Here is a 22928-nt window from a genome sequence, read left to right as displayed (position 1 = left end):
GGTTCGAGCCCTGGTCTGGGAAGATCCTACATGCCGCGGAGCAGCTAAACCCGTGCGCCACAACTACTGAGCCTGCGCTCTAGAGCCTGCGAGCCACAACTACTGAGCCTGTGTGCCACAACTACTGAAGCCCGCACGCCTAGAGCCCGTGCTCCACAACAAGAGAAGCCACCGCAGTGAGAAGCCCACACACAACAGAGTAGACCCCACTCGCCACAACTAGAAAAAGCCCGCACGCAGCAACAAAGACCCAACACAGCCAAAAATAATAAATAAATAAATTTATAAAAAAAAGACAATGAACACCTCAGAAGAGGAGAGCTTTGGAAACTACAGAGCACCATCTGATTATGAAAACTATAGCCTGGCAAGAAACTTTTAAAATCATAATATCCAGTGCTGGGACGGCTATGGGGAAATGAGATGTCTCATACATTAGGAGTACAAATTCACATGACATTTCTGGAGGGCATTTTGGCAAAAACCTAAAAAGGGCTAATACTCTTTGATTTAGCATTCTACTTTTAGGAAGTTGCCTTAGGAAATAATCAGAGATGTGGCCAAAGATTTACACACAAGAATGTTTACTACAGGGTTATTTATTACCATACAAAACATTGAAAATAATAAGTGTCCAACAATGGAACAGTGATTAAATAAAGTACAGTCATACAATGGATTTGGGGTCAGGCAATAAAATCATGTATTACTCATGAATTACATGAGAAAATATAGTGTATTTTTTTAAAGCAGGTTATAAAATAGTATTCATATTAAAAATAGCAAAGTTCATTAACATTTTTTGAGTATTTAGTATGTTCCTGCCACTGTTCTAAGTGCTTTCCGTTGCATAACTCAATATGCTTTCTATCAATTGTAGGGGTAGGTACTATTATTATTCCATTTTAAAGGTAAGGAAATTAAAGCACAGAGAGTTCAAGTAATTCACTCAAGATTTATACAGCCACATAGATAATTACACAGCATTCGAAACTAGACAGTGTACAAAACATCACCTCTCGAATATAATCCCAAGTTTTAAAAATTAGTTATACAAGAAGGAGGATACACATCAAAATTTAACCATGGGTGATGGGACTATAAGTCATATTTTTATTCATATATATCTTTTCACCAAACATTATTTTTTTCAAGTCATGGAATTTTTAAAATAAAAAATTTGTCTAAGTGACATACCCACCAGCACCATGACAGTTCTGAGGCCGACCATCAAAGATCAAAAAGTGGGTGGTGGCCCCATTCCTAGAAATCTCCGCCCCTTCCCCCAAAATATTGATAGTTGAAGTAATCCTTCCCCTCATTAGCCTATGAAATTACCCAGCCCATAAAAACTAACCATGCCATATTTCCGTGCCTCTCGCCTTCTGAGGTGGCCAACACTCTGTCTAGGGAGTGTTTCTCTCTAAGTAAATCCACTTCTTACCTATCCAAAAACACCAGAAAAACAAAACAGAACTACGACTTTGAAGGAGGTAGACAATGAAAGGGAAGGCCAGGTTAACCCTAGAGAGCCAGGTGGGAAACAGAATAGAGCTGTAAACTGAGCCCCGCAATAACCACACCATCTGTTCCTCGGGATCAGTATTTCTTCGTCCAAATAGTATAGTCCAAGAGTTAAAAACAACACACTCAAAGTAAAAGAGCCAAAGTGGGGAGAGGAATAAAAGGGAGGTTGGGTAACCAACAGAGTAGCGCTGCTCACAGAAGGATCTCTCCTGGCTAAACTGTGAATCAGGAAACCTACACAACGCTGGCTCCACTCAGACCTGTGACAATCAAGGCTGTCGCAGGAAGGTGAATTAAATTTTTAAAACATCTCACACCATCTCCAGTTCTACATATGGATCTAATGACATGCATGTGGCAATCCATCTGGGTTTCATTTTATAGCTCAATACACACCTACTCTTTAACTATCTTGATGGCCTAACTTCCTAATGAGCAAAGATAAATGCGCTAAATCGAGAGATTAGATGTCAGAGTTCTTACACTTCTAGATACACACAGATGTGTTGCTTGTTTGTTTTTTTTAAAACAGAAGGAAATACGGTACAAACATTCCCAAAATTAAAACCATTCTTCTTGAGGCCTCTAATTCGTCCAGCTTCCCATCACATATTTAAAAATCAAATAGCTATGAAATCTAAATAACCATAATTTGGGGTAGTATCTAAATGATACTCATAACGATGCTTTTGAAGCATAGCAGAGACCTCAAGTACCTCTCAAATCATTGGAAATTTTAAACAATTCTCACATTGTTTTCGTATTTCTTATTCTTATATTTTTAAAATTTTGCAAATCCGGTGATATTTTTTACATGTCCAACATGGTACATTGATTAAATAATGTATTCGAAATAATATGTTTTAAAAATTCAGTTCATAGAGCATCCCATTTCTTTATCCCATTGAAGCATGAACAGGATTCAGTTTACAATAGCTGGTTTCAACCGAGATTGTATTGCATCTGCCATCTCCCTTATAAGTGTGATTACATTTAAGAGTATTGCCAACCTTGTTCCACTGATTCCATACTGCCTAATCTCTCCCCACATCTCAGTACTCAAGGTGCTTAACTCTTTAGTTGGTGTTTTCAGTCAATATACAAGCCATGAAGGCACTTTCAGACTACTATTTTATCAAGTAATATTGTGATAAGTTATGTTTTTTGAATAAAGTTTATTTTTCCACTCTAATCATAACATCAGCTCATTATACAAAATAGAAAGATATAGAAAAATAGGAAGAATAATAAATTATCCTTTCAGCCAAAGATCAGGAAGACAAAGTTCCCTTTGCAAGTCCTAATCAATTACCTGCTACTGGTTTGATGGTGTCCCTACGAAGTGCTCTGATGGCTGTCAGCAAGGTTCTAGGAGGTACCAAAGCAGCAAGGGGAGAAAGAGTGGCTTGACTGCACTCATTCTGCCAAGTGTGCTCCATTTGAGCAGCTCCTGAGCAGTTGTACTTAGAGCCTTTAATAAACCTAGAAGTAGGAAAGATTGGGAGAGAATCATGGTCATCCGTAATGATGAGGTCAAAGGTATTGTCAGTAATAGCTAACACTTGTGAGTGCTTGGTGTGGGCCAGGCATTTAATCTCTATAACCACACCCAATCTGCACAAGCTAATGAGCTGGGTGCCACCATTACTTCCATTTTGTAGTAGGAAAAATGGGGGTTTGAAATTAATTAACTTCCCCCAAATTATACATCTAAGTGGTGGAGCTAGAATTGGAGCCTGGACAATTGAGTCCAAAGCCCCACTTTTAGTCCCTAGAGGGCCTAATTTTGAAGATTCCACATGCTCCAGGGAAAAGAAACATCTCTCCTGCTTTAACAGTATTTTTTTAAAGGGATCTTGGTCTTCCAACACATCCCTTAAAATCCTTTATTACACAAATCAGATTTTCATTAAAACCAATCTGGGTTGTTAGGTAACATGTTCAAGTAAGCCATATATATGATCCAGTAGGCTTGGCTTTATGTATTTCATCCATTGGTTCCCTTGTATAACCACTAGATAGAGAATATTTATAATAACAGCTAACACTTAAGTAATAGTCTAACACTTAAGTAATACTATTGTACCCATCACCATTCTAAGCACTTTATACTTACTATCTCATTTAATCCTCACAACAACTTTATGTGTACTTTTTATTGTTGTAAAATATACATAAAATTTACCATTTTAGTCAATTTTAAGTATATAGTTGAGTGACAGTTAAGTACATTCACATTGTTATACAACCATTACCACCATCCATCTCTAAAACTTTTTCATCTAGCAAAACTGAAACTCTCTACACATTAAACAGTAATTCCCTATTTTCCATCATTCTACTTTTTGTGTCTATGAATTTGACCACTGTAAGTACCTCATATGAGTGAAATAATAGTTATCCTTTCAGTATTTTGTAATTGGTTTATTTCATTTAGCATAATGTCTTCAAGGTTCGTTCATATTGTAGCATGTATCAGAATTTCCTTTCTTTTTAAAGCTGAATAATGATTCACTACGTATATATACCACATTTTGTTTATTCATTCATCAGTTGATGGACACAAATTGCTTCCACGTTTTGGCTATTGTGAATAATGCTGCTATAAACCTGGATGTACAAATACCTGTCCATGTCCCTGCTTTTAATTCTTTTGAGTATATACCCAAAGTAGAATTGCTGGATCATATGTAATTCTATTTTTTGTTTTTTGAGGAAGCGCCGTACTGTTTTCCATAGTCGCTGCATCATTTTACATTCCCATTAGCAATGCCCAAGGGTTTCAATTTCTACAAATCTTCAACAACACTTGTATTTTCTGTGGGTTTTTTTTAATAATAGCTATCTTAATGGGTGTGAAGCAGTATCTCATTGTGGTTTTGATTTGCATACCTTAGTAACAAGTAATATTTAGCATCTTTTCATGTGCTTATTGGCCATTTGTGTCTCTTCTTTGGAAAACTGTCTATCCGAGTCCTTTGCCCATTTTAAAATCAGGTTTTGTTTTTTTGTTTTTGAGTTGTAAGGGTTCTTTATACATTCTGCATATTAATCCCTTATCAGATATATATGATTTGCAAATAATTTCTCCCATTCTGTGGGTTGCCTTTTCACTCCTGCTAGTGTCCTTTGATGCACAAAAGTTTTACATTTTCTTTCTTTCTTTCTTTCTTTTTTTGGCCACGTGGCATGCGGGATCTTACTTCCCCCACCAGGGATTGAATCCGTGTCCCCTGCAGTGGAAGCACGGAGTCTTAACCACTGACTGCCAGGGAAGTCCCAAGCTTTACATTTTCATGAAGTCCAACTTATCTATTTTTTCTTCTGTTGCCTATTCTTTTGGTGTCATATCCAAGAAATCATCACCAAATCCAATGTTGTGAAGCTTTCCCCCTACGTCTTCTTCTAAGAGTTTTATAGTTTTAGCTCTTAAGTCTATTCTACTTTGAGTTAACTTTTGTCTATGATGCAAGGTAAGGATCCAACTTCATTTATTTTTGCAGGCAGGGTATGTACTTTTATCATCCTTATTTGACAGATAAAGAAACTGAGGCACAGATGGGTCAAGTAATTTCCCCAAAGCCACACAGCTAGTAAGTAATGGAGCCAGGATTCAGACTGAAGCAGACTGAGCTCTTAAAGAAACTGAAGCTTAATTTTTTCTGTTTTCATTTCTAGTTGTTGTATCTTCTTTGCTTTTGTGACATATGGCTGGTCAAATCTTTGATGCTAAATGGTTTGGTTGAGAATCAAACCCTGTTACAACATTGCAACTATGGGAAAATTCAGACCACTTTATGATACTCTTCTTAATGGCTTGATACTCAGGAACATATGGCCACCAAAGATATGTGGGAGAGATAGTATCATTTGTACAGACTCTCAGAAATTAAACCTGCAGAGAAAAGGGCTAGCTGAAAGGGGCAGTGTTTACATGAGGCTGATTAAAGTCAGGCTGGGGCTGAGAAGACTTTTCAGGCACAGCTGCAAGTGGACACACATCTCTCCCCTCCCACCTCACCCTCACCTCAACTCTGGCTGCACTCACCTGGCAGCCCCAAGTCTGGCTCCAGGCACACCTGCACAGGTGCAACAACAATGGTGGTTACCCTCTGTTCTAATAAGGCTTGGCCTTTGCCAGGGCACACTAACTCCGGCAAGCCTGACCAAGGGGCAAGAGACACCAGCTATGCTCCTCCGGAGAGAAGGACTTCTGACTGGAGTGGGCAGCTCAAGGTACAGGTGGTCAGCAGGAAAGTACAGACATTTGGGGGATTTCTATTCCATTAAGCTAACATCTTGAATAGTTATTCAATACTCAGTGCCTTGAACATTGCCTGACACATGGCAAATTCTCAACAGATGGTTGTTAGATGAACATATTAGTTGCCAGGGTGTGGCGGTGGGAGGTCATAACCTCTACCCAGTAGGGCTGGGTGTACAATGTGGTCAGGTAGGCAGATTTGTGCTCCTGTGATACCTGATACAAGGCAGCCCATGAGAGGAACTAGACTATAATTTATTAATATGCTGTCAAAGTATAAAGATGCTAGAGACTGAGATTGCTTCCTACTAGGAAAATCTAGAGTGGTGTCGTGGAGGAGGTAGAATCTGAGCTGAGTCTTGTGGTAAAAAATAAATGGAGTGCGGCCCTCTAGGCATAGGTCAGTGAAAGCCCAGGGGGGAGAGTGGGCAAAGTCAGAGTAATTAGACAGGTGTGGCTCTTACCTGGAGAAGTGGGTGTGGTCAAACTACAGAGGGCTTTGCCTGCCAGCCCTGGGAGAGCTGGATTTCTCTCTTTACCTCTCTGTTGACTCCTGCACACAAAGGGTGCCCACCCTCTGCGGTACGATGACAGCTGGCAATCTGGGCATTTCTTGTCTTCCTGGGGACACTGGCACCCTGCCACCGCGTATCTGCTGGGCAAGAGTACTGCACACATGGGCTCCTTCCACCTTCTGAAAACCCTTGCCTGCCAGGACCGAGGTGGGGTGGCCATGACAGCCAGTGTGGGGCTGCGGACAGATGCATGGGCGCCCCTTTGCCCCTCTGCACATGGAGGCCGGGGGAGCACCAGGGAGCTGGCGGGCCAGAGCTAGTCCCTCGTTAGAGGAAGCATTCCCGGTGGAGTGTGGATAAGAGACCCCTCTGTGCACACTAATTACTCATTTCAGAAGAACCAAAAGCTGGGGTTGATTAGCAAAGCCAAGGCAGGCCTGAGAAGTCTGGAACCATCGGCAGCCAACCTCCTGCTATCGTTTATTTCCCTGTTCCAGAAACTCCCTTCCTGGCTCCCTTCTGCCTCCTTTTATGTTTTAGAGTAATTTTGGTGGTTAGAGGTTCAGGATAATGTTGGAGAAGGAATAGAAAAATACGGAGAATGTATGCAAGGGCGGTGGGTGCAATAAAATACATTAATTTTTAACGTGTTTTCCATTTATAATATAATCTATTTTACTGAAATTTTGATTCCATAAAAAAAGAGAGAAGAAAAAACTATCTGTAATCTTATGCCCAACACCCTAATACTGTTGTTATTAGAATTTTAATGTATTTTCTTCCAGTCTTTCCACCATGATTATACATTTATAAAATAAACTTTAATGGGATTGTAGTTGTACTATACATTTTTTCTAATACCTTGCTTTTTTCCACTTATTATTCTACATGTTGGAAATGAGTGAATAGATTTAACCCTGAGTGAGCTTTTTGGTAACCTAAGCAGGCCTGCGGCCTCCCACAGTACTTCAGTTAATCCAATGAGATGTGAAATTTATGAACCAACTTCACAGGCATAATTTGAGAAATTACGAACAGGAACCAGAAAACTAGAAAAAAAACTTAAAGAAGCTGTGGTAGGCAGAATAATGGCCCCCCAAAGATGTCTACAACCTAATTGCTGGAACTTATGAATATACTAGGTTATATGGCAAAGGGAAATTAAGGTTGCAGGTGGAATTAAGATTACTAACCAGATGGCCTTAAAACAAGGCAGTTATCCTGGATTATCAGGGCAGGCCCAGTATAATCGCAGGGATCCTTAAAAGGGGAAGACGGAATCAAAAGAGAGAACCAGCATGAGAAGGACTCAGCCCAATGTTGCTGGCTTTCAAGATGGAGGAAGGGGTCACAGGCCAAGGAACGCAGGCAGCCTCTAGAAACTGGAAAAAGCAAAGGAACAGATTCTTCCCTAGAGCCTCCAGAAAGCCATGTAACACCTTGATTTTAGCCCTGTGAGACCCATTTCAAACTTCTGATCTCCAGCACTGTAAAATAACAAATTTGTATCATTTAAAGCCACTAAGGGCACTTCCCTGGTGGCGCAGTTGTTAAGAATCCGCCTGCCAATGCAGGGGACATGGGTTCGAGCCCCAGTTTGGGAAGATCCCACATGCCACGGAGCAACAAAACTCGTGCACCACAACTACTGAGCCTGCACTCTAGAGCCCACAAGCCACAACTACTGAAGCCTGTGTGCCTGGAGCCTGTGCTCTGCAAAAAGAGAAGCCACCGCAATGAGAAGCCCGCACACTGCAACAAAGAGTAGCCCCCCCTTGCTGCAACTAGAGAAAGCCCCTGCACAGCAACGAAGACCCAACGCAGCCATAAATAAATAAATAAATAAATAAATGTATTAAAAAAAAAATCCACTAAGGGGGGAGTTCTCTGGTGGCCCAGTGGTTAGGACTCAGCACTTTCACTCCAGGGGCCCAGGTTCAATCCCTGGTCGGGGAACTAATATTGCGCAAGCCACGCAGTGCGGCCGAAAAAAATAATAATAATAAAAAGCCACTAAGTGTATGGTAATCTGTTAAACAGCAATAAGAAACTAATACAGAGGCCAAGATCAGCTTTCAAACTCAAGGCAAAAATGTGTCTAGATGTGCCAAATTCCAGGATAAGGGATTCCCTAATTCTTCTCGGCAACTCCCTGCCACATTGAGCAAGTGGCCGAGCAAAGCTACAGAACCAAGCAGGTGCTTCAGAAGTGCCCCCTACTGAAAAACAAGGGGCTCTTATCCAGATCAGACAGGGCGTCATGCCATCTGCACCAGGGCCACAGCATCTCAGAGGACGCTTGGTTTTATCACATTTAGAGGGAAGTCATTGGAAGCAAAGATGTACAGGAGGAAATGAAGTTCCAGTTCATCCAGAAAAAGCCTTGGATCTAGTGGCTCCATAGACCAGGGCTTAACACAGTGCCTGGCACGTAGAAGGTGCTCAACAAATTTTTATTGCACAACCAAATGAAAAAATGGAGTGAGTGAAAGAACTTAAGTCATTTTGTGTCCACTGCCCTCCCTACAACTCCCTCTCTCATGTCCTCTGGAAAAAGCCTCAAGATTTATGTGGGGCTGAGTTTTTCAGGTTCTTTTTGTACTTGAAGTACTTGCCACATAAACTGTCCAGACATCAAGGACCAGGTGATGCTCTGTGCTTGGATTCCAAGCATTCATTTAATTAACAAATTCTGAGACAATTGAATAATAAGCCATGCTTTTTTTTTTACCTTTAGTCAATTTATATATTAGTTATCAATCTACCTTATTTGTCGCTTTTTCTCCAGAGAAAAAGCGAAGACTCAGATCACAATCAGTTCTTCAGTCAAGAGTGCTGTGATTGATTGGTGATGTCTGCCATGGACAACAGGGATGAGGAGAGATGTCAACACAAGGACCACGTGTTTGCTATTCTTGTGCTTAACTGATTATCCTTAGAGAATGTCTACCTCATTTAAGTGGTTATGATATTAACTTGTCCACCTTAAAGGATTATAATGAGGTGAAAATTATTTGTATAAGATAAAGCCCTAGCCAAGTGTAAGATGTTATTATTCACATTTATTTCCCATGATGTCTTGCATAGTGACTTTGGCAGGTAGATTCCCAGAAACTTCTCCCTGGCTGAAATGAAATGCAACAGAGCCAGATGTTTTCAAAATGCCATGCTCCTCGTGAACACGGACAGAGTTTGTCTGTCCCATTATTCATATTGCAAACATTGAACGCTGATGCTGATTCGTCGACCTGGCTTTCTCATACGGGGCCACTTTTTAAGATACTAAAATGATTTCCACAGGCTGAACTAAATGATGTGTTTTCTTTTGAGGCTCTTTATCCTTTTCTGGTGTTCTATCTCAAGATGGGATCTGGTATTTCTCATTTCTCCTTCTCCTTCCAACTGCAAATCCACAGGGGCCTTTCAGAGCTTTGCTTGGTGGGCTCTTGGTTTATGTCTGTTGGCCGAGGCATCCGTTTCTGGTGCCTTCCAGCACCTTCCGGGAGTCTCCCGGATTACTGATGAGGATTGTGCTAGCCAGCCTGTATCACTGGGAGGCTCCCAGCTCAGCAGCCATGCTGTTTCCTGACTGGCGTCCCCAGAGAGAGAGCAGGACAGAGCCTGGCAGCCACACCTCCACTTCCGAAGCCAACCAGAGATCCAGGGCCTACGGCGGATCCAGCCTGGGTATTCAGTCAAGAGATACCTCCGCGGCCTCCTGCGGACGTGGACCCCTGACACCACGTACAGGCTCCAATGTGCAGGTCAGTGGGGACATGGGAGGAGGTGCACCTTGAGCCTCCCCGCCTCGCATTCTGGTGTGAGAGTGTGTTTTCCATCAAGGTCTGAAACAGCAGAATTTCAGGACCAATTCTGTGTTAATTGTGCCGTTGCACCTTTCGCCCGTCAGCTTCCCCCACGTGTGCGGAGGGAGTGCAGCCTGAAGTCTTGCCTTCCCTCTACTGCCTCTCAACAGTCTCACGCTCTGCATCCCAAGCAGAACGTGCATCCCAAGCTTCCCCATGCAGAGACTCCAGATCCTCCAGTGCAATCCCAATCTTTTACAAGGGAAGGAGAAAGAGGCCCAGAGGGGCAAAGTAATTTGTCCAAGGTCATTCAGCCAAAAGCAAAGCTGAAACCAGAAGCCAGATCCTCCCCACACCCCAGGTGCCACCCTCTTCCCAATATCCCCTACTTCCCCTTCAGAGGGACCTCAGATCCCCCAGGACGTAGAAATGTTAGGCCTCCTCCTCAAAGAAGGTGGCTCTCCAGCACAACCCACCCAGGAGTGAGACGGACACCCTGCTGCTGAACAGAGACCCCAAACACACTCTGTAATGGCTTCAAAATAAAAACAGGCAATGGCTGGGAATTAGAGTTGCCAGATTTAGCGCCTACACACGTGCACATACACACAGAGGCACGCACAAAAAAGTTACACTTGTAATATTTGGTACATATTCCTACTAAAAAAGTATTCATTGTTTATCTGAAATTCAATTTTAACTGGACATCCCATATTTTATTTGGCAAACCTACTGGGGAAGAGAGGGGAGAGCAGTAGGATTTGCCAGTGGCTACTCAGCTAGCTGCCACCTCTTCAGCACCAACGAACAGATGGGACCAGAGGAAAACTGCCTTTCTTCTTGCTTTACAGGTTTACTTCGGGAAAGGAGAGAAAACAGCTCTCTCCCCAGTAAGTGATGACTTGAAGGAAAATGAGAGATGTGGGTTTGTCCAGTAATTGGTTTACCCTTCACGGCGGACCCATGGTTCCAGGCAGTTCCATTTATCTAACACTTGTGAGAAAGAGCCTCTTAACCAGAGATATGTTTATTGTTGGGTGGGGCGGAGGGCAGAGCAGGCCACTGCCCCATGGCCCAAGCCCAACGTCTTCAAGGAGGAGAGCCCCTCTTAACATCAAAAAATGTCTCAGACCCTTCTGTGAAAGTCATGTAGCTACAATGTGTGGTTTAAGGAAAGGTCCATGTGTACATGCATTCTTGGGCCTCTTGCCATAATTCCTCATCAAAGGCCTTCTTGAGGGTGAGACTCTCAAGCTGGAGGAGCAAAGACAACACTGGGATATGAGGTCATTGGCCCAGTGGACTCTGCCACCCCCTTCCTTCACATCTCAGAGCTCACCACCTTTGTGATGCTGGTATGTTCCCATCTTTCCACTCCTATGATAAATCCTCGCCACCCTTCAGGCACACATCTTCTACAAAGGCTTCTCTGACAAATCCAGCAATGTTGAGCTCCTCATTTTCTGGCCTTATATAACACTGACACTTGGGACCACACACATAGAGCAGAGGAGAGCTTTGTCTCTCCAACAGACTATTAGTGCCTTTAAAAAGGACCCATGTCTGGTTTCTCTGTATCCACCCTACTGCCCAGTAGAGAGGTGGGAACATTGATAGGCCCTCAATAAATACTTATAGAATGGATTGAAAATCATGGGGGTTGCAGAAGCAAGCAGGATATATCCAGGAGAAACCTTTAGATTTCCTCCCGAGGCAGGAGGTGCCTTTTAGCCAACCCCAAAGAAGCAGCCATGTTTCTTCCACGAGGGGGACCCAATTCCTGGGAATGGTGGAGCGGAAGAAGTATATATGTGGCACAGGACCAGAGGCACCCAAGACACTAGACAGAGAACCCTCTACGGCTTCTATCTGACTTTTTAATCTCTCGCATCTTCTAATTGTCTTCCTTAATGGGCAATGTCCAAAACTAAGACTAATGCAAGTGGGGAACCCTGTAGTTATCACCAAGACGTCTAGACTGGCAACCATTACTTCTACCAATAACTCCTGACCTACTCTTCAGGATACATCAAGGATTCTGTCCTGCTCCAGGAAAGTCAACTTAATGTACCAAAGAATCTCAAGCCACAACAGGATCTTCCAGGTGTACCCCCCAAATACCATCTCCTGCCTGTCTTCCCTCCATTTTGGATTCAACCAGGAAAATCTTTGGAACAAGGTGCATGTTGATTTTATCAAACCAGACCTCAAACACTTGGATTTTTAACAGCTTAAAATGAAGTTTTCCAAAATAAGGTCTAGGGATTCTGGGTTTCATTGTCCTCATCTGTAAAATGAGGGAGTTAGTCTAGACCAGCACCATCCAATAGTACCTTCTGCAATGATGGAATGTTTTATACATATATATATTTTTATACATATATGTGTGTATATATATACATGTATGTATATGTATATATACATGCATATATGTGTGTGTGTGTGTGTGTGTGTGTGTGTGTGTGTATATATATATATATATGCTGTCCAATTCCAATATAGTAGCCATCAGCCACATGTGGCTATTGAGCTCTTGAAATGTAGGTAGTATGACTGTGAAAATGAGTTTTTCAATTTTATTTACTCTTAATTAATTTACATCTAAATAGCCACATGTGGCTAGTGGCTACTGTATTGGACAGTGCATATCTAGAGTCTAGATTTTACACGATTTCTTATGTCTTTTTCACTCTAACACTCTTTAACCTGTGGCTTTGTGGCAATATCATAAGAAAAAATACAGGCTTTGGAGCCAGAAATCTGGCTGTTCTGCAATGGCTGTTCTTTCTCTTACTAGATGTAAGATCTTGAGCCAATCACTCAACCTCTTTGAGCTTGTTTGCTTATCTCTGTAATGGACATAACAAGGCCTACCTCGTTACTGCACAGAAAATTATTGTGAGCTGTCTGTAAGCTGTTCAGTACTATGGAGGTTCTACCTGTCAATATTATTCTTGGGAACTTGAAGCATTAAAAGAGCCAGATTTGCTTTGCTAAGGGAGATGGGGAATGATGACTGGATAAAGATGACTGGGCAAAGAATAGGGTCTTGACTACTACCAGAGTTTTTGAGAAACGAGAAGGAAAGGACAAGAGCCTAACATAATATAAAGTTAATTTTTCTGAAATGAAAAAGGAATTTTCCAGAAACAATAGTCCAGAAACAAACCAAGCCCTGTACTTGCAAAAGGATCTAGTCAGGATAAGTAGAGAATCTGATCTATCAAGTGGAGTGGAGAACATGGCAGGTTCTCAGAGCCTGGTGCCATAAACATGCCTACCATATACCTCCTTTGAGTCTAGACTCCATTATCAAGGAATTTTGGTCACAACCTTGTCCAGTAGTTCATCTATGGGAAACATGCTGGTCAGGCAATTGTATTTCTCTTTGTAATTATACCCCAGTCTATACATCAGTCTCTATGCACTTTGCTAATGTGGGTCAACATCCCTGAGACCAGTTGATTCTGAGGCACTGATGAGATCAAGTTTCTGGGCCATCCATGTCCTAAGAGTAGTGAACTCACCCAGTAATCCTCCTGTGCTGGAACCTTCTGCCCTTCCCCAGGTGGCACCCCACCTCGCCATTGCCTAATGCCTTCTTGCTTCAAAAATTCTACTGTCTCCAGTTAATATCCTTAGACTTTGATGCCCTAAGATCTAAAAATACTGGACTGTGGACTATAGTACTTACATGTGAGGGTGGATCAACACTGCACACCTAAGGAATCAAGTGACTTCCCTAATTGATGCCATATACGGAGGAGCTGTCACAATCAGGCAGAAACAGAGAGGCAATATTAAATAGTGATTAAACACGTGCCCATTAGCACCAGATTCTAAGCCATGTGACCTCTCTGGGCCTCAGTTTCCTCATTTATAAAATGAAGATGACCATAGCCACCTATACCTCACAGGATTGGATGTGGGACTTAAACGGGATAATGCAGTATCTGGCTCATAGCAAGTGCTCAGTAAATGTTAGTTATAGACCTCCCTACCTTGTGTTTTTAAAGCATAATTGTAATGCCCAATTGCCCATGATCACAGGGACCAAAAATCAACTTGTAAGGAAGGAAAAATAGCTCAGAGACTATAGCCTGAACCCTGACTGATGGTTTATTTGTTTTAACTTTATCTCCCCTTGGTCTCCCTCTCCTTGCCAGACACTGTATTGGAGAAAGTAGCAAAAGTCCTGGCTGCAAATCTCAGATCCCCCAACAATGTGATGTTGGCTAAGTCACTTATGCTTTGTGCATCCTTAGTTTGCTCATCTGTAAAATGGTAGTAGTGGTGTCTGCGTTCCACTCTCTCTGGGTTGTTGTAAAAAACCATAGGAGAAGACACAGGTAAAAAAGCTCTCTAAGAGCTCTAAATTACTATCCCCATGCACACTATTTGGGTAATCTGAACCCATATTTGAGATAGAGAGAGACCAAGTTGTGTGGTCTCCTTTCAACAACTGAAACTTCCAATACCTTGCTTGCAAACCTGTTTCTGTTAAGCATAGATAAATGAGCCAGAGATGATGTTTACTGAGAAGGATCTTGGCTTCCCTCACATAGATTGAGTCATATATTCAATATCACCTGGGATACAGCCAAAGGGAAGAATGCCCCTCTATATCCTCCCGCCCCAGAGCACCCTGCCCCACCTTAGCCAGTCTGCCATATAATACCGTTCAGCAGGTGAGTGGCCATTTGGCCAGAGTTTCACTTCCTCTACCCTCAGAAATGCACTTGGTTCCCTGGTGAATCTGACCAGGAAGGATGGCCCTGAAGTCCAGCTTGACCCCAAAGGATCATTCTAGAACACACAGAAAGGTCTTTAGTGCTCCATCCTATATGAAGTTGAGGCTTTCTTGGGAGCAGGCCTAACGTGGCCCTGGGCCACCCCAGATTCAGGGATTCCCTGGGTCACTAAAACCTGAGCAGTCCCCCTGAACCTACGCCTGAGTCTGCATCTGCCCCACCAACACTCTCAGCATCAGCTCAGACCCAAAGTAGCCTTCAGGAGCCAATGGGCAGAGGAAGGGGAGCTGCAGGGAGGGAGGAGTCCCACAGATAAGCACTTGGCTCTTGACCCAATGACACCAAGGATGAGAATGATGTAAGGAATGACAAGGGCTGGGGAGGACAGCCCTTGTCCTGGGGGACAGTGAGGCTGGCTGGGAGCCTCCAGAAGCCCAGCGCTCCAACATACACAGAGCCCCTGAGGGCTTCCAGCGCCTCTGGTTGAAAGACAGCCCCATTGTTCCACGGAGCTGCAAGCAGAGAGTGGAGGTGTTGCTAAAGCGGCTCCAAACAAGGAAAGTTTGCCAGACTGTTTCAGCAATAAATCTACCTTGAGTAAGTGATGAAAATAGCTGCAGGACCCTTTAAACCATCGATGAAAGATTTGTTAACTATGCTGGAGTCATCTGTTGACTCAGATCCTTCCTGAGGGTTACACAGACAGGGTAAGTGCAGATTGCTAAGCAGTGCACTTGCCTGAGTTTTTCTACAAGTAAATGAACAGCAGACATCCCAGGAAATCAAATGCATCAGACTGAGCATCTCAGTGACCACAGAGCAGGGCTGCAGGTCACCCCACCATCATCACACCTCTGTTATCCCCTAGTCCCTCACAGTTTACAAAAGGGTATCATATTCATGAGCTTATTTGAGCCCCAGACAACTCTGCAAGGAAGCAAGAGCAAGAAATCAGTATCCCCATTTTACAGATGAGGAAACTGAGTCCATGAAACAAAGACTCAACCTTGAGCCTCCTGACTCTTAAAGCAGTTCTGTTCCACTGACCTGGCTGCCACTTCTGTGGAGGCACTAGCAGAAATACAGTAATAAGGAGGGAGGAGGAACAAGGGCCTTGATCGACACTTTTGCTCAGAAAAGCAACAAGGAAGGCAGTTTGGAAGCAGCTAACAGCATCATACCTATCTCTGGGCTTGTGAAGTTGACACACTGTTCACCTTTGCAGGTCAGCAGGGCCTGGATGAAGGGGAAGCTGGGGTTGGTGGACACATGGACCTGGGCTCTGTAGCCAAGAACCATGGCAGCCAGGGGACTCGCTTGCCACCACTCAGGAAGCAGCCCTGGCAGGAAGATGAAACACAGGCAGAGGTACCATTTCTAATGGGGTCCCCTCTGTCACTATTCTTCTGACTTTAGAGATAATGCTCCCTCCCTTCACCATTTCTTGGGGTCCTCCAGAGAAGAGAAGAGTACTTTGAGCCTACTGACCCCTGTTTCCCAAAGTGTCACCTGTGGAACCCTAGCATTGCCAGATGCTCCATGCAAAAAAAGGGTTTCTTGGCCAAATACATTTGGGAAATGTCCTCCTCCCAGAGAGTCACAGTGCACATTTGACCATGGACCATAGGTAGTTCTACAGGTAAAGTGGCTGGTTTAGCTTTAACTCATGGTTTTCCAATCTTACTTAACCACAGATCCTCCCTACACTCTTTACCCCATCTAGGCAGCTCTAGTCTTCTCTAGAAAAAAGAGCTTTTTGGCCTTAGAGTTGGAAAAGCCTTGTTTTGAGTTCTGCATCTTGCTAGCTGTGGTGACTAACTTAACTAACTTTGAACCTGAATTACCTCTCTTGTAAAATGGAGCTGTTATCATACACACCTCCCAAGGTTGCTATAAGGATTAAATAAGTTAAAATGTAAAAATGCTTTCTAAACTCTAAGGCCCGTGTGTGTGTGTGTGTGTGTGTGTGTGTGTACAAGGCGACAGTGGTTCAGAGAAACGTAGACAACACGTGCTCCTATCTTGAATAAACATGTATGACTTACAAGCAGGTCACACGCCAATGAAACAGGAAAGGGGGAGAAGAGAAGTACCACCTAGTGGGAGAGAAGAGACATTTTATGATGGATAAAGACAATGATACTAGCGTGAATATACTTAATGCAGAACTATACACTTAAAAATGGTTAAAATGATAAATTTTATGTTATGTATATTTTACTACAATAAAAAAAAGTTTGCCAAAAAGAAAAGACAGTGATACTAATGCTTGATTTTTAATTTTTTCATTTTGATTTTTAAATTTTTTGCAAGAAAGCACTATATGTCAGGCATGGTTAAATGTCATTCTATCACCAATAATAAAATGTTTTATTATAATAAACATCATGAAATATCTTGCCATTATAACCATGTTTTTCTTCCCAGGCTGCTAAGGAGATTTCATCCTTGGAACCACCAGTCTAGCCACAAGGTCTGACTGTTATAGGAACCTGCTCTGTTCCTTTACAAAACCTGTTTTCAGGAATGCGTATCTGTCCTTCCCTAGGACACGTCAAAAGGGAATCACCGTTGCATCCACGCTTCAAAGGAAAGCCACCATGAAAAAACACAGCAAACCTCCAGGAGGGCCCTTGGGCATGCCCGCATCGATCATTCTTGGCTCCTGCGTGACAAATCCCACACGACATTCTATGGACGCGCCTTCCCCAACAGGAAGGCAGATCTCAGCGGTAAGAAGCCAAATATCTTGCTTGTTGATCTCGGTAAACCTGATCCTGCAGAGAGCACCGAGGCAGGCTGAGTGTCACTTCCTCATGCCACTCACCTTAGAAAATAACTGCCAAAGTCCAGCTGGAGGTAGGAATGAGACCAGTCCTCAACCGCACACATTCCGCAGTCAGACTGCCTGCGCTCAAATTACCCCCATTACTAACGGTGACCTTGGGCAAGTTATTTAATCTTACAGAGGCTCCGTTTCCTCATCTGTAGAATGGGAATAATAATAATACCTCCATAAGGCTATTATGGGGATTCAGTTAATGCATATAAAATACTTTGCATGATTCTTGTCCTATAGTTAACACTTAATACATAGTAACTACTATGATGATCGTTATTATTCTCCCTATCACCTGACTCAACCAACAAGAACCCAACCCAGATAATGAGATTAGGGCTTCCTGAAGCTACCTCAGCCAAAGCCATGGCCGTCTGAGTGCCTCGGCGCTCTCTGTCTCTCTTCCCATTAACCCAAAAGTGATAAAAGTTGAAAGTCAACTGTCCATCCCCACCCCGGCAACTAACAAGTTCTTGTTCTCATCCTGTTTCTACAGACAAACAAGGGAATATGAAACTCCACCAGGGCAGAAGCAGCCACTTGTTCCAGGAGCCTCCTGCTGAAAGATGTCTTTTCCCTCCTGTAGCATCTGCCACGGGCTCAGAAAAAAACACATCTGGAGAAGCGCGGAGGAAAAAGGTTGTGTGTGTGTGTGTGTGTGTGTTTGTGTGTGTGTGTGCTTTTAAGCATGCGCGCGCTTAAAAGATTAATCTCAATCTAGGAATGAGGTGACTCAAAGGGATGTCTCAGAGAACAGGCCTTACTTGCTTCTGAGCTCACCGGGTGGAGCTGGACTAAAGCTGTAGTAATTTACTAAATGTTGAAAATAGTGAAGTACAGGAAATTTCAGCTGCCCCCGATTAAAGCGTTATGGTGTTAACCAAACTTTCTGGTGCCAACAGAATCCTTTTTCCTGTTAAGGGGCTGAGGTTTATCTGTAAGCACGTAAGGACAGAATTTGAGTTTGTGAGCAGCTGACCCACTTCAACCTCAAAATGCTGGAACCCAGAAATGGTTTTGCTTAATTTGAGGGTCTGTCACCTTTGAAAATGTAGGATACATTTTGCAGGTTTATCAACCCCCTTCAGAAGTCAGGTACACCTTCCTTAAAGACGTCCTTCGCCGTCTCTGGCCTGGTCCTGCCTTGAAATTCTGTGTGGGTCTTCAGTTTGGCTGGGAGGCACCTGTGCCGAGTGGGAATGAGCAGGGACTCTGGAATGTTCTGCCCATGGCAGCTGTGTTCCTTGAGCCAGTGGCTCACCACTCTGAGCTATAGTGACCTCCTCTGTGCACACAGATAATAATGCCAGCCAGCCTCACAGGGCTGATGGAAGGATGAAACGAGATGAAGCATTTATGTGAAAGTATCTTGTGTCCAACTGGAAACAACAGCAGTGTTAGTTCATGGTGGGGATTCGTACCATCTGAACTGGTCGTGAGGAGCCATGGGCACACCAGGTGGTCCTGGTGCCAGTGAGGGAGGTCGTTTTCAGTCTATTCAGGATTTTCTCAGATTTTCCATGTCTAAGCTGATCTAAACCTTTCCATTCATACCAGAAGGGCATCTGTCTTCCCAGGTTCCTTTGAACCAGGAGTAAACAGCAGGCCTGACCTGCCGGGGTCACTCAGGCCTAAGGAAAGCCCTCAATCTCACACCCAGTTCAGCCCAGAACCGAGCCAGACTCAGAGGACAGGAGTCCCTCCCCTCAACCCATGTATATGATTTAGCAGAAGAAAGCAATATTTTCCACTATATTAAAACTCTGTAAATTTTTAATTACAATAGAGAAATTAAGGCTTGGCTTATCAGCCATACCTCACACAAACCATTTGAGTTTCCACATAGATTTCCCAATGCAAACCTTGTCAAACAAAATACACAAGGTCAGTATTCAGAAGAGGGCAGTTGGTGGGCAGCCGGCACCTGGACAGTGGAGGTCTCCAGGGACATAAATATGCTATGCGCATGTGTTGGGTTAATCATTTTCTTAATGTCTCATAATTATACATATTACCCTGAATATATTTGGGTGAATTTCCTTCCTCATTCAACTCTAAACACGTTAGGATACTTGTGTGTGTTTCGGATCTTTTTTCTTTTTGAACACTAAAAAAGTGAGAGACGTTTTTATTTTTCCTCCTGTGAAACTGAAGTCCCTGAAACCCAGCACACATATACATTTCATAGAACCAAGTTCGTATGTTAAAAGCTGCAAACTAAAAGGAGAAATTTTCAGCAACTTCTGAATAATTGGAAACAGGAGACTAAGTACTACCCATAGCTCCTTTCTCTCTCTCTCTCTCTCTCTCTCTCTCTCTCTCTCTCTCTCTCTCTCCATATACATATACACATACACCACACACACACATATGTTTTGGGGTTTTTTGGACATAAAAAAACTGGGTTACAGTTGTGGCTGATCCTGACACACAGTGATTTTTTTTCTAGCTATGTTCCTATTACAGACGTGTGGAGACAACTAGGTATTCTGCTAGTGGCAAGATTAGGTATTAAACCCTAATGAAAGAAGAGTCTTCTCTCAAAGAAATATCATAGAAAAAAGCCTAGTTCCAAACACTGTTGTAGCGACATATAATTAACTCATTTAATCCTCATGGCAATTTATGAGGTGGGAAGTATGATTACCCCCATTTTACAGAGGAAGAAATTGAAGCTTAGAGAGATGACATGAGGAAAGCAAACACAAATGTGTATTCCTACTTTCTGCCCCTTCTTACCTACAGGTTTGCACAGTCCACAATCTGAGCCACATTTTTTTCTCTTAACGACACAAGCCAAGATTTCTCCTTCTCCGGACATGGAAGTCTCAGCTCTATCATTTTAATCTGGCTCAGTTTCCCGACTGCAAGAGAAAGACTGTATTTCCTCACAAAGGCTCTTGAATTGACCACATTTATACTTCTCAGAGCAATCAGAGGCTAGGTTAATGGGTGCATAACCACGTTCCCATGAAGCAAAGCGGCCCTACTCTAGTGAGTTGACCGGTTTCCAGGTCTGTCAGCTTTATCTCCCAGCCCTGGGTACAGAAGCGACATCACACTCCGCAGCTTCTGATGCTGGAGATTCAGTAAGATACAATGTTATTTATCCCTTGCAGGCAGCAGGATTTAGATACCTGCCAGATGGGGGTGTGTTTGTTTTTACATTTTCTCCAGGCACCAAAGGCTTTGAAATCACCTCCTATCTCAGAGGAATCACCCAGAGTCCTGGACCCCCTGAGGAGTCAACTTAAAGCCAATAAGCCCCCAGCAGAGCTCTTCATCTTCCCCATGAAGATTCATTTCCATACCCAACACCCCCCAAAAGGAAAGGCACGAAGAAGAGGTAGGTCCCTGTGACTCGGTCTCCTGAGGGAACCCGGCAGGCCAGGAAGGATTGGGGTGTGGGTCCTGCTAACGCAGCCCTCTCCTAAATCGTGGCTGACACTCTTCAGGGTCACCCCCTTGAGAGAACTTTTTTTTAAAGAAAGAAAAAGGATAAGTCTACAAGTAGCTCTCTTCTGGTCATACTCAACTCAATTTTTAAAATATTTATTGAGTCCTCGTCAAGCAGAGCATTTTGCTAAACTGTGGAAGAAAATGGAAGTCAGCCATACTCATAAATTAAGTCCAATGCACCGTAGATGTTATAAAGGTGCAAGAATTTTCAGGCAGCTTACAACAAATAAATGCAATATATTAAGAAGGACAAATAAAATTGAAATTGAAAAAATAAAACACCTGGTTAAAAAGAGTAGAGAAATAGATGTTATCAGACATCTGGGATGAATTCATTGCTTTTGGTAAGCACTGGATTTAGATGAGTTACCTGGCAGCCAAGATAAAGAGGATATTTGGATCTTTGGACCTTTGCTTTACAAAAGAAAGATAAAAGTTTGTCTGAAGAGCCATTTTCCTGATTTTTTGTAATTTATTTTATTGAGGTATAGTTGATTTACATTGTTGTGTTAATTTCTACTGTACAGCAAAGTGATTCAGTTATACATATATATACATTCCTCTTCATATTCTTTTCCATTACGGTTTATCACAGGATACTGACTATAGTTCCCTGTGCTGTATAGTAAGATCTTGTTGTTTAATCTGTATTATCATATAATATACAAACCTGTATATCATAGTTTACACCTGCTCATTCCAAACTCCCCGTCCTTCCTTTCCCCACTGCCCTCCCCCTTGGCAACCGCAAGTCTGTTCTCTATGTCTGTGAGTCTGTTCCATTTTCCTGATTTTGAATTAGGTACCATTATTATGTAATGTTAGATGATTTCTACAATCCTTGTCAGGGAAGAGATTTTGAGCTTCTAAGCAAAGTGCTAAGAGAGTACAGGTAAGGGAGAGAGCAATTCCAGCTGGGACTTAGAAAGGCTTTTTGAAAGAGGCTTCTGAATGACTGCTCAGCTCACCCTGCACCCTGCACCCTGCACAAGGAGAAATTCTTTCTGACCTTCCCAAGCCATTCCACATTCTTGCCCCTGGGACTTTTCTGGGCAAGCCGAAGCAAAAGGCAACTCTCTAAACAGCTGACTCCAATTTTGAAGAAGTCCTAGTTCTGAGCTTTCTAGAAACTTCAGCAAAAACGGCCACTGATTTCTCAGTTTTTGCTCTATGGCTGTTTGGAATTCTCACTATGAAGAAGAATGTCTGTTAATCTTAAAAGACCAGTCAATGGAAGGGGTCATAAGGGAACTTTCTGAAGTGATGAAAATGTTCGAAATCTTGGTTGGTTGCATGGATATATACATTTGTCGAAACTCATTGAACTGTACACTTAAGATCTGCACATTTCAGTCCGTAGATTTTAACTTTCAGAAAAAAATTACTTAGCTCCTTAAAAAAAAACACATAGTATTACAGTATTTTTAAATGTAGGTTTTTCTTATTATTCAGGTATGATGAGGCCAATAGAGATCAGGAGACAACTGCCAGTGAAAAGATAGTCTGCTACAGTTCGCAAGAGGAGAGAGCATGCCACGCCCCTCGAGGCCACATGGAGAAGAACCAGGGTCAGCTAGGAAGCAGAAGGGCTGGCTGAGTGGGGGTGGGGAGGGCGTGTGGGATGGGCAAGAGTCTTTATTGCATTTTTGGCAGGAAGGAATGGGCGAGGCAGGGCAACCAGGTTAAGCCGGTTTGGGATTGGCTAGTTTGAAAAGTTTGGGCAGGCTCTGTGCATCAGGGCTGTCCCTGGTTGTCTGGTACCTGGCC

General features: G+C 42.9%; 1 protein-coding gene across 1 annotated transcript in view; it reads left to right on the top strand.

The window, feature by feature from the left end:
• The window catches only part of KIAA2012 (KIAA2012 ortholog), a 116264-nt gene that overhangs the window by 4084 nt on the left and 89252 nt on the right, over positions 1-22928 (top strand). Inside the window, exons 3-8 of the mRNA XM_060152314.1 lie at positions 9911-10070; positions 12136-12291; positions 16089-16231; positions 17412-17595; positions 18199-18341; positions 20880-21048. Of these exons, the coding sequence (XP_060008297.1) occupies positions 9911-10070; positions 12136-12291; positions 16089-16231; positions 17412-17595; positions 18199-18341; positions 20880-21048 (955 nt within the window). The remainder of the gene's footprint in view (positions 1-9910; positions 10071-12135; positions 12292-16088; positions 16232-17411; positions 17596-18198; positions 18342-20879; positions 21049-22928) is intronic.

This window comes from Lagenorhynchus albirostris, chromosome 6, assembly GCF_949774975.1.
Source record: "Lagenorhynchus albirostris chromosome 6, mLagAlb1.1, whole genome shotgun sequence".
In the NCBI taxonomy this organism is placed as follows: domain Eukaryota; kingdom Metazoa; phylum Chordata; class Mammalia; order Artiodactyla; family Delphinidae; genus Lagenorhynchus; species Lagenorhynchus albirostris.
Note: the sequence above shows the minus strand (reverse complement) of the source record. Positions and strands in the feature narration are given on the sequence as shown.